The following is a 13154-nucleotide window of genomic DNA, read 5'->3' on the forward strand; positions in this document are numbered from 1 at the left end:
GTCTACACCTACAACACCCCACAGTCTACACCTACAACACCCCACAGTCTACACCTACAACACCCCACAGTCTACACCTACAACACCCCACAGTCCACCCCTACACCTACAACACCTACAACACCCCACAGTCCACCCCTACCCCTACAACACCCCACAGTCCACCCCTACAACACCCCACAGTCTACACCTACAACACCTCACAGTCTACACCTACAACACCCCACAGTCCACCCCTACACCTACAACACCTACAACACCCCACAGTCCACCCTCTACACCTACAACACCCCACAGTCCACCCCTACACCTACAACACCTACAACACCCCCACAGTCCACCCCTACACCAACAACACCCACAGTCCACCCCTACACCAACAACACCCACAGTCCACCCCTACACCTACAACACCCCACAGTCCACCCCTACAGCACCCCACAGTCCACCCCTACAACACCCCACAGTCCACCCCTACAGCACCCTACAGTCCACCCTACAACACCCCACAGTCCACCCCTACAGCACCCCACAGTCCACCCCTACACCAACAACACCCCACAGTCCACCCCTTACACCTACACCACCCCACAGTCCACCCCTACACCTGCAACACCCCACAGTCCACCCCCTTACACCAACAACACCTACAGTCCACCCCACACCAACAACACCCACAGTCCACCCCTACACCAACAACACCCACAGTCCACCCCTACACCTTCAACACCCCACAGTCCACCCCTACACCTTCAACACCCCACAGTCCACCCCTACAACACCCCACAGTCCACCCCTACACCTACAACACCCACAGTCCACCCCTACACCTTCAACACCCACAGTCCACCCCTACAACACCCCACAGTCCACCCTACACCTACAACACCCACAGTCCACCCCCTACACCAACAACACCCACAGTCCACCCCACACCTTCAACACCCCACAGTCCACCCCTACACCACCCCACAGTCCACCCCTACAACACCCCACAGTCCACCCCTACAACACCCCACAGTCTACACCTACAACACCCCCACAGTCTACACCTACAACACCCCACAGTCCACCCCTACACCTACAACACCTACAGTCCACCCCTACACCAACAACACCCACAGTCCACCCCTACACCAACAACACCCACAGTCCACCCCTACACCAACAACACCCACAGTCCACCCCTACACCAACAACACCCACAGTCCACCCTACACCTTCAACACCCCACAGTCCACCCCTACAACACCCCACAGTCCACCCCTACACCTACAACACCCACAGTCCACCCCTACACCAACAACACCCACAGTCCACCCCTACACCTTCAACACCCCACAGTCCACCCCCTACACCACCCCCACAGTCCACCCCTACAACACCCACAGTCCACCCTACAACACCCCACAGTCTACACCTACAACACCCCACAGTCTACACCTACAACACCCCACAGTCTACACCTACAACACCCCCACAGTCTACACCTACAACACCCCACAGTCCACCCCTACACCTACAACACCTACAACACCCCACAGTCCACCCCTACCCCTACAACACCCACAGTCCACCCCTACAACACCCCACAGTCTACACCTACAACACCCCACAGTCTACACCTACAACACCCCCACAGTCCACCCCTACACCTACAACACCTACAACACCCCACAGTCCACCTCTACACCTACAACACCCCACAGTCCACCCCTACACCTACAACACCTACAACACCCCCAGTCCACCCCTACACCTACAACACCCCACAGTCCACCTCAACAGTTCTCCTCTCTGTCACTCAGTCTTTAAGCCCAGGTTTAAACAACACTAAACCTGCAGAGCCAAGGTTCTGCTTTCACGCTGACCGTTACTTTTCTAATTTCTCTTTCTGTGTCCCTCCAGACCAAAGCCAACTTGGTGACCCCCAGAAACGGAGAGCCTCTGATTGCTGCTATTCAAGACTTTCTGACAGGTCAGCCATTGTGTCAACGCAATAGGCAGTCATTGTTTGTCGCAGCAGGGCCTGACAGCCAATCAAATGGCTCATTTGTCAGATGATTGAGGCCTTTGACGTCTGGATTATCGAGTGTCTCAAATGGCTCATTGTTAGGTGGAGAAAATATCAAGGTGCTGACATTGTGACGTGTGTTCAACGTGATGGAAAATGTCTCCCTGGACTGCTCCGATCTGTTCATTGCATTTGATTTGTGTCACAGCTGGTCTCATCTGCCTTGAAAAGAAAACTGTGTCATCTTCATTATGCAGTTGCTTTGCTTGTGTTATCCAGATTGGGGCACTTACCTCTTCTTAAGTCAACACCTTGATGGGATTCTTTATACTGACATTATTGTCCACTCTGGTTTTGACATTTGAGACTGAATTCAGGAAGATGAGCTTCTGTCAAATCTTCAAGATTGGCTGTTTTTTTATTTTTTATTTTTTTAGTATTTTTTACATTTTGTAAAAGTACAAACCCAGAGCTTTGAAATGGTATATCATGAAACATGGGAAAGTTATGCTTCTTTGGCATTTGACAAACTTGTTATCCCAATATGGAGACAGGTAGGAGAAAAATGCCCCTTGAATGTTTTTCACACTTTCTAGAGAGCTCTTCTTCGTTAACGTCCATTCAGCATCGTTCAAACCCTCTTAAGCCTTAGCCCCACCCATTTTAATTAAGAACATTCACATGTCAATTCATGAGTCAGCATGGCATTGTCCTCCAGAAAGTAGTCTCTCTATCAGTGGCAGTCGGTGACGTTTAAAATGAGGGAGGACGATTTGTTTTGAATTAGCATGGCCTTATTTCTATTGCAGCATATTGGATGACTGTCATTCATATTCCATTCACCCAGCTCAATGTAACAGCGATAGGTTTAGGCTACTACATGATACTCTAATTTCCCTGTACCCATCATGAGGTTGCTACAACCTAGCCTATGAATGAAAGTTTACAACGTAGGTGCACACAGGTCGAGACAAAAATGTAACTAATCAAGGTGACAGACAATGACACATTCAATACCGCCTTGTACACTCTTGCCTGCATCTAGCTGATCTAGTGTGTAATCATTAGTCCAACAGTTGCAAACGAGAGTTTCTATTGGACAAATTCAGTTATGTTTATATGTTTCGTTCCGTTTGCAAAAAAAATTTCAACAGAATTGGCGGAATATGAATACAGCCCTGATCACAAGCAAACAGTTCACTTTCATAGCAGCCACATACAAGCAGCATGAACATTTTGCTCGTTGTATATATAATTCCTTCTTGCGTCTACGCGCTCTCCTCCTCTCACCTTTTCCCTTCGCTTGTGAACCTCAGTGCACAACACAGCCGCTGTCTGTGACCAGGCGACAAAACCTTTCCAAGCCAAACCTTCATATCATAGCCGCTAACCGCTACACACGTAGTCACCATATTAGCTAACGATGTTAGTAACGTCATTGTCAACATAGCTACTAGAACTAACACGTTAGTAAACCCGCTACAATCATGCAGTGCAGTCAGCAAGCAGTTTAGCAGGTATACCAGTGGGCCGCGGTGGCAATAAATTAATAAAACCAAAAGCTTACCTTGACTTGGACGAGTTCCAGTGTTTGATTGTAATAGCCAGCTAGCTAACATCGCATCCTTTTCTGTTTGAGCCAGGTGTTTGAGTAGGCTAAACTAGCTAGCTGCATTTGCTAGCTAAGTGAAATTGGAAAAAAGACAACTACAGTACCAGTCAAAAGTTTGGACACCTATTCATTCAAGGGTCTTCATTTATTTTTACTATTTTCTACATTGTAGAATAAAAGTGAAGACATCAAAACTATGACATAACACATATGGAATCATGTAGTAACCAAAAAAGGGTTCAACAAATCAAAATATATTTGAGATTCTTCAAAGTAGACACCCTTTGCCTTGATGACAGCTTTGCACACTCTTGGCATTCTCTCAACCAGCTTCACCTGGAATGCTTTTCCAACAGTCTTGAAAGAGTTCTCACATATGCTGAGCAGTTGTTGGCTGCTTTTCCTTCACTCTGAGGTCCAACTCATCCCAAACCATCTCAATTGGTTAGAGGTGGGGGGATTGTGGAGGCCAGGTCATCTGATGCAGCACGCCATCACTCTCCTCCTTGGTAAAATAGCCCTTACACAGCCTGGAGGTGTGTTGGGTCATTGTCCTGTTGAAAAACAAATGATAGTCCCACTAAGCCCAAACCAGATGGGATGGCGTATCACTGCAGAATGCTGTGGTAGCCATGCTGGTTAAGTGTGCCTTGAATTCTAAATAAATCACAGACCGTGTCACCAGCAAAGCAACATCACACCATAACACCTCCTCCTCCATGCTTCATGGTGGGAACTACACATGCAGAGATCATCCGTTCACCTACACCGCGTCTCACAAAGACATGGCGTTTGGAACCAAAAATCTCCAATTTGGACTCCAGACCAAAGGACATATTTCCACCGGTCTAATGTCCATTGCTCATGTTTCTTGGCCCAAGCAAGTCTCTTCTTATTATTGGTGTCCTTTAGTAAAGGTTTCTTTGCAGCAATTCGACCATGAAGGCCTGATTCACTCAGTCTCCTCTGAACAGTTGATGTTGAGATGTGTCTGTTACTTGAACTTTGTGGTCCTCTGTAGCTCAGCTGGTAGAGCATGGCGCTTGTAATGCCAGGGTAGTGGGTTCGATCTCCGGGACCACCGATACACAAAAATGTATGCACGCATGACTGTAAGTCGCTTTGGATAAAAGCGTCTGCTAAATGGCATCATATTATTATTAAACATTTATTTGGGCTGCAATTTCTGAGGCTGGAAACTGTAATGAACTTATCCTCTGCAGCAGAGGTAACTCTGGGTCTTCCTTTCCTGTGGCGGTCCTCATGAGAGCCAGTTTCATCATAGCTCTTGATGGTTTTTGCGACTGCACTTGAAGAAACGTTCAAAGTTCTTGAATTTTTCGTATTGACTGACCTTCATGTCTTAAAGTAACGATGGACTGTCGTTTCTCTTTGCTTATTCGAGCTGTGCTTGCCATAATATGGACTTGGTATTTTACCAAATAGGGCTATATTCTGTATACCACCCTTACCTTGTCACCACAACTGATTGGCTCAAACACGTTAAGAAGGAAAGAAATTCCACAAATTAACTTTTAACAAGGCACACCTGTTAATTGAAATGTATTCCAGGTGACTACCTCATGAAGCTGGTTGAGATAATGCCAAGAGTGTGCAAAGCTGTCATCAAGGCAAAGGGTGGCTATTTGAAGAATCTCAAATATAACATTTAATTTGATTTGTATATCACTTTTTTGGTTACTACATGATTCCATATCTGTTATTTCATAGTTTTGATGTCTTCACTATTATTCTTCAATGTAGAAAATAGTAAGAAATTAAGAAAAAACATTGAATGAGTAGGTGTGTCCGAACTTTTGACTGGTAGTGTAAATATAGCTATCTTGCTCTCTCACTCTCTTCCTTCTCCTTCATTTTTTAACAAATTAATCTGTTCAAAACTGTTCAAGTATTGTCTTTCTCTCTCTGAGTAAACTACTCACCACATGTTATGCACTGCAGTGCTAGCTAGCTGTAGCTTATGCTTTCAGTACTAGATTAATTATCTGATCCTTTGATTGGGTGGACAACATGTCAGTTCATGCTGCATAAATTCTGATAGGTTAAAGGACGTTCTCCGGAAGTTGTCATAATTTCTCTTCAAGTCTATGGAAGGGTGTGAAAACCATGAGCCTCCTAGGTTTTGTATTGTAGCCAATGTACCCAGAGGAGGACAGAAGCTAGCTGTCCTCCGGCTACACCATGGTGCTACCCTACGGAGTGCTGCTGAGACTACTGTAGACCTTCATTGCAAAACAGTGTGTTTTAATAAATTATTTGGTGACGTGAATATATTTAGTATAGTTTCATCTAAGAAGGATAACTTCTTGAAAGTTTTCACTATTTTTAATTTGATAATTGGTGGTCCTCTGTAGCTCAGCTGGTAGAGCATGGCGCTTGTAACGCCAGGGTAGTGGGTTCGATCTCCGGGACCACCCATACACAAAAATGTATGCATGCATGACTGTAAGTCGCTTTGGATAAAAGCGTCTGCTAAATGGCATATTATTATTATTATTATTATTATTATTATTATTATTATTATTATTATAATTCACTGGGGATGGTCCTCCCCTTCCTCTATGATCTCCCTCCATTATCTCAGCCAATCATGGAGCCTGTCTTTCTCCCTACAGAGCTCAGTGCTTTCTCATTGGCTAAACTAGGCTCTTAATTTAATATTCATATTTACGGATCCCAGACAAGTTTGTAATTAAGTCATATGAAAGTTCACATGTTCAAGAAGTATTTTCTGCAACAAAAAATTATAATATATTCTTCTTTGGTTTTTTTTTACGACTCTACTGTGGAGTAGGAAGAAGCGCCAAACGCCTACGATCCTGAATCCGGTCATATTTGTAGGAATGTCAAAAATGACATCTCTGTATTTATCGTATTTGGAGAAAGTGTAGCCTAATATTTCTTAGGCTGTTTCTTAGGAGCACAATAGCTGTATGTTTCAGACTCCACGTTTCACCCCTACTGTGTCCTCCTCTTCTCCTCTCTCCTTTCTTCACAGGAGCCTACCTGTTGACCCTAAAGGACACGTTCTTCGACAGGTCTAAAGCCTGCCAGATAGTCGCCTCTATCCTGGTTGGGGTGGATGAGAAGATCAAGATAGCTCTCCCACACCCAGCCATACTCAAGGTATGGTATGGCTCTCCTTGGTTGGCTGAATTTAGTGATGGACTGTTTATTGGATTTTGGGCTGATATCTGTTCTCTGTCATGAGAAAAATAAAAAATAAAGTCACTGGGAGTCATGTAGAGTGACTTTCTTTAGTAGTTAAATATCAGTTGGTCTGCAACTCGTCAATCATTTGGGTGTTGGTCTTTAACTGTTGTCTGTTGTTAGTCCATCATGACTCTGTTGTCTGTTGTTAGCCGATGACTCTGTTGTCTGTTGTTAGTCCGATGACTCTGTTGTCTGTTGTTAGCCGATGACTCTGTTGTCTGTTGTTAGCCGATGACTCTGTTGTCTGTTGTTAGCCGATGACTCTGTTGTCTGTTGTTAGTCCGATGACTCTGTTGTCTGTTGTTAGCCGATGACTCTGTTGTCTGTTGTTAGCCGATGACTCTGTTGTCTGTTGTTAGCCGATGACTCTGTTGTCTGTTGTTAGCCGATGACTCTGTTGTCTGTTGTTAGTCCATCATGACTCTGTTGTCTGTTGTTAGCCGATGACTCTGTTGTCTGTTGTTAGCCGATGACTCTGTTGTCTGTTGTTAGCCGATGACTCTGTTGTCTGTTGTTAGTCCATCATGACTCTGTTGTCTGTTGTTAGCCGATGACTCTGTTGTCTGTTGTTAGTCCATCATGACTCTGTTGTCTGTTGTTAGCCGATGACTCTGTTGTCTGTTGTTAGCCGATGACTCTGTTGTCTGTTGTTAGCCGATGACTCTGTTGTCTGTTGTTAGCCGATGACTCTGTTGTCTGTTGTTAGCCGATGACTCTGTTGTCTGTTGTTAGCCGATGACTCTGTTGTCTGTTGTTAGCCGATGACTCTGTTGTCTGTTGTTAGCCGATGACTCTGTTGTCTGTTGTTAGCCGATGACTCTGTTGTCTGTTGTTAGCCGATGACTCTGTTGTCTGTTGTTAGCCGATGACTCTGTTGTCTGTTGTTAGCCGATGACTCTGTTGTCTGTTGTTAGCCGATGACTCTGTTGTCTGTTGTTAGCCGATGACTCTGTTGTCTGTTGTTAGCCGATGACTCTGTTGTCTGTTGTTAGCCGATGACTCTGTTGTCTGTTGTTAGCCGATGACTCTGTTGTCTGTTGTTAGCCGATGACTCTGTTGTCTGTTGTTAGCCGATGACTCTGTTGTCTGTTGTTAGCCGATGACTCTGTTGTCTGTTGTTAGCCGATGACTCTGTTGTCTGTTGTTAGCCGATGACTCTGTTGTCTGTTGTTAGCCGATGACTCTGTTGTCTGTTGTTAGCCGATGACTCTGTTGTTAGCCGATGACTCTGTTGTCTGTTGTTAGCCGATGACTCTGTTGTCTGTTGTTAGCCGATGACTCTGTTGTCTGTTGTTAGCCGATGACTCTGTTGTCTGTTGTTAGCCGATGACTCTGTTGTCTGTTGTTAGCCGATGACTCTGTTGTCTGTTGTTAGCCGATGACTCTGTTGTCTGTTGTTAGCCGATGACTCTGTTGTCTGTTGTTAGTCCATCATGACTCTGTTGTCTGTTGTTAGTCCATCATGACTCTGTTGTCTGTTGTTAGTCCATCATGACTCTGTTGTCTGTTGTTAGTCCATCATGACTCTGTTGTCTGTTGTTAGCCGATGACTCTGTTGTCTGTTGTTAGCCGATGACTCTGTTGTCTGTTGTTAGCCGATGACTCTGTTGTCTGTTGTTAGCCGATGACTCTGTTGTCTGTTGTTAGCCGATGACTCTGTTGTCTGTTGTTAGCCGATGACTCTGTTGTCTGTTGTTAGCCGATGACTCTGTTGTCTGTTGTTAGCCGATGACTCTGTTGTCTGTTGTTAGCCGATGACTCTGTTGTCTGTTGTTAGCCGATGACTCTGTTGTCTGTTGTTAGCCGATGACTCTGTGGACAGGGAAGCAGATCTTTGGTCTGATTCTGAAGCCCAGTAAGGCCTGTCCAGTCAAGGCCAACCTGAGGACCAAGGGGAAACAGTACAGCGGTAAAGGAGAGGACCTCTGCAGCAACGACTCCTGTGAGTTCCTCCCCATGCCTCTCTAGAGTCTTCATCCATAAAATACAGATCATCTGATTTCAATTATCCAGATTTATAATATAATTGTATTACTATAATCAGATTCAACTATTCAGATTCATTATTCAAAATCTTTGAATTTCGTCCTTCCTTTCTCTCTCTGTCTCTCTCTGTCTCTCTCTGTCTCTCTCTGTCTCTCTCTGTGTCTCCCTCCCTCAGTCGTTGTGATCCAGAACAGTGAGTTGATGTGTGGTACCATGGATAAGGGCACGTTGGGCTCTGGCTCCAAGAAGAACATATTCTATATCCTGCTGAGAGACTGGGGGCAGCTGGAGGCAGCCAACGCCATGTCTCGCCTGGCCCGCCTCGCGCCTACATACCTCTGTGGGTCCACCGCCCGTACTGACATGTTCTCTGCTGTTAATACTTCAAAGATGCTATACTTGATGCTTTACTGAACTGCAGTATACTGATGCTGTACTGTGATCTAATGCTATGTAATGGTAATATACTGTAGGTTTGCATCCCTTTCTGCCTCATTCATTTCAGTTAGTGCTTTGAACATGCTCAATACTAAATGCCTTCTCATACTTTACCAGGCTTATTTGAGTTTTCCCGCTGCCAAGCATTTGGCTATAGTGTTCCCTACTGAACATGACCGTTATAAACCCTTTGCAGCCAACCGGGGTTTCTCCATCGGTATTGGTGATGTGACCCCAGGCCAGGGTCTGCTGAAGGCCAAACAGGACCTGCTGGACGGGGGCTATGCCAAGTGTGACGAGTACATCGAGGCCCTGAAGACTGGCAAACTGCAGCAACAGCCAGGCTGCACTGCTGAGGAGACCCTGGAGGTACACACTAGACCAGATAAAGCACTAAGCCTATTAGCTTTTCTCAATTATGAGCTGATATTTGTGGTATCCCCAAATAAAACAGCCACCGTGAGCTTTGTCTATTGTCTGGCTGATGTCTGGTGGTTCTTCTATACCAGCTACTGTATCTATTGTCTGGCTGATGTCTGGTGGCCCTTCTATACCAGCTACTGTATCTATTGTCTGGCTGATGTCTGGTGGCCCTTCTATACCAGCTACTGTATCTATTGTCTGGCTGATGTCTGGTGGTTCTTCTATACCAGCTACTGTATCTATTGTCTGGCTGATGTCTGGTGGTCCTTCTATACCAGCTACTGTATCTATTGTCTGGCTGATGTCTGGTGGCCCTTCTATACCAGCTACTGTATCTATTGTCTGGCTGATGTCTGGTGGTTCTTCTATACCAGCTACTGTATCTATTGTCTGGCTGATGTCTGGTGGTCCTTCTATACCAGCTACTGTATCTATTGTCTGGCTGATGTCTGGTGGTTCTTCTATACCAGCTACTGTATCTATTGTCTGGCTGATGTCTGGTGGTTCTTCTATACCAGCTACTTTAGTCTGGTGGCCTTTTGAAACCAGGTACGTCATCATCTCTACTTCAGACTGATACGAGGAGGAAAGAGAGCAGGTTCTTTTTTTAACGGGGGGGTCTGTTTTGGAGGTTTATCTGTTGTCACGCTGATGCCTAGTGGTCGTTCCATAGCAGGTCCATCTGTGGTTTAGAGTGATAATGAGGTGTGTCTCTCTCTCAACAGGCCCTCATCCTGAAGGAGCTATCTGTTATCAGAGACCATGCCGGCAGCGCCTGCCTCAGAGAACTGGACAAGAGCAACAGTCCTCTGATTATGGCTCTGTGTGGCTCCAAAGGTAGGTCAACTAACCAGTCCTCTGATTATGGCTCTGTGTGGATCCAAAGGTAGGTCAACTAACCAGTCCTATGATTATGGCTCTGTGTGGATCCAAAGGTGGGTCAACTAACCAGTCCTATGATTATGGCTCTGTGTGGATCCAAAGGTGGGTCAACTAACCAGTCCTATGATTATGGCTCTGTGTGGATCCAAAGGTAGGTCAACTAACCAGTCCTATGATTATGGCTCTGTGTGGATCCAAAGGTAGGTCAACTAACCAGTCCTCTGATTATGGCTCTGTGTGGATCCAAAGGTAGGTCAACTAACCAGTCCTCTGATTATGGCTCTGTGTGGATCCAAAGGTAGGTCAACTAACCAGTCCTCTGATTATGGCTCTGTGTGGCTCCAAAGGTGGGTCAACTAACCAGTCCTCTGATTATGGCTCTGTGTGGATCCAAAGGTAGGTCAACTAACCAGTCCTCTGATTATGGCTCTGTGTGGATCCAAAGGTAGGTCAACTAACCAGTCCTCTGATTATGGCTCTGTGTGGCTCCAAAGGTGGGTCAACTAACCAGTCCTCTGATTATGGCTCTGTGTGGATCCAAAGGTAGGTCAACTAACCAGTCCTCTGATTATGGCTCTGTGTGGATCCAAAGGTAGGTCAACTAACCAGTCCTCTGATTATGGCTCTGTGTGGCTCCAAAGGTAGGTCAACTAACCAGTCCTATGATTATGGCTCTGTGTGGCTCCAAAGGTAGGTCAACTAACCAGTCCTATGATTATGGCTCTGTGTGGATCCAAAGGTAGGTCAACTAACCAGTCCTATGATTATGGCTCTGTGTGGCTCCAAAGGTAGGTCAACTAACCATTCGCGGAGGATTAAACGCTGCCTTTACCACACACACTCTCACTCACACACACAGATACTCTCACACACACACTCTCACACACATACACTAATCAAATGTCAGGAGCTCTGCCTGTGCCCACTTCTAATAATAAGGACTAAGTGGTTCTTATTCACTCCAACTAAGACTTCCTGATTCGCTCTGATTTGATTTGCCATTAGAGCGCCATTGTCATGGAAACAGCTAGGCTATACTCTAACGTATGTTTGATGGGTTATTATGGGTAGTTCCTGACCTGTAGCTGACCGACCTGTATGCAAATACAGACATGGCCTTATTTCCTATTTCCATGTTTTTAGGCTCTTTCATGATCTGTTTATTGTAGGATGTATATTCCTTTTTCTATTTCAGAAGTTTAGTCTGTGTCCGGGAAACCAGGCCATGGGTTTAAGGACGGGGTCAGTATCAGGCGGACCGCGGGCCCGGAACGTTTTTAGTAAAAATTGACTGTAAAATCACCAGGAATTCAGCTAAAAATGAGTTTAATTTAGGAAATATGTTCCCAAGTATTCCCACGAATAAAGAAAATTGGTGCATTCACCTTATGATAGCCAGTGGGACAACCACTTTACAATTGTTATTACTTTATTTTTTGGGGGTGGGTTAAAGGGGGGTATAATAATTACTTTATCCTATCCCAGGTATTCCTTAAAGGAATGTAATCAAGGTATGAAATTATTTTGGGGCTTAGTTGTCGTCAATTTGCAAAATTATTATAATTATGTCCCCCCCCCCCCCCGACCATTCGCTCCGACAAAAATCAGCCGTGTGCCTGAGTGTAGTTGCCCCTGGTTTAAGGTAAGTAAATTAGTGGAATTGAAATGGTAATGCCCTTAAATCCTTTTACCATTATGTCTCTTCCCCCCTGCTGTAGACTCTGTCATCAACATCTCTCCATCATTATGTCTCTTCCCCCTGCTGTAGACTCTGTCATCAACATCTCTCCATCATTATGTCTCTTCCCCCTGCTGTAGACTCTGTCATCAACATCTCTCCATCATTATGTCTCTTCCCCCCTTGCTGTAGACTCTGTCATCAACATCTCTCCATCATTATGTCTCTTCCCCCTGCTGTAGACTCTGTCATCAACATCTCTCCTCCATTATGTCTCTTCCCCCTGCTGTAGACTCTGTCATCAACATCTCTCCTCCATTATGTCTCTTCCCCCTGCTGTAGACTCTGTCATCAACATCTCTCCATCATTATGTCTCTTCCCCCTGCTGTAGACTCTTTCATCAACATCTCTCCATCATTATGTCTCTTCCCCCCTGCTGTAGACTCTGTCATCAACATCTCTCCTCCATTATGTCTCTTCCCCCCTGCTGTAGACTCTGTCATCAACATCTCTCCATCATTATGTCTCTTCCCCCTGCTGTAGACTCTGTCATCAACATCTCTCCATCATTATGTCTCTTCCCCCCTGCTGTAGACTCTGTCATCAACATCTCTCCTCCATTATGTCTCTTCCCCCTGCTGTAGACTCTGTCATCAACATCTCTCCATCATTATGTCTCTTCCCCCCTGCTGTAGACTCTGTCATCAACATCTCTCCATCATTATGTCTCTTCCCCCTGCTGTAGACTCTGTCATCAACATCTCTCCATCATTATGTCTCTTCCCCCCTGCTGTAGACTCTGTCATCAACATCTCTCCATCATTATGTCTCTCCCCCCTGCTGTAGACTCTATCAACATCTCTCCATCATTATGTCTCTTCCCCCT

At 45.4% G+C, this 13154-nt stretch overlaps 1 protein-coding gene across 1 annotated transcript in view; it reads left to right on the forward strand.

The window, feature by feature from the left end:
• The window catches only part of LOC123487216 (DNA-directed RNA polymerase III subunit RPC1-like), a 69029-nt gene that overhangs the window by 23677 nt on the left and 32198 nt on the right, over positions 1-13154 (forward strand). Inside the window, 6 exon segments of the mRNA XM_045218374.1 lie at positions 1909-1978; positions 6646-6773; positions 8664-8802; positions 9022-9186; positions 9481-9653; positions 10433-10544. Of these exon segments, the coding sequence (XP_045074309.1) occupies positions 1909-1978; positions 6646-6773; positions 8664-8802; positions 9022-9186; positions 9481-9653; positions 10433-10544 (787 nt within the window).

The sequence above is a fragment of the Coregonus clupeaformis genome, unplaced genomic scaffold (assembly GCF_020615455.1).
Source record: "Coregonus clupeaformis isolate EN_2021a unplaced genomic scaffold, ASM2061545v1 scaf1533, whole genome shotgun sequence".
In the NCBI taxonomy this organism is placed as follows: domain Eukaryota; kingdom Metazoa; phylum Chordata; class Actinopteri; order Salmoniformes; family Salmonidae; genus Coregonus; species Coregonus clupeaformis.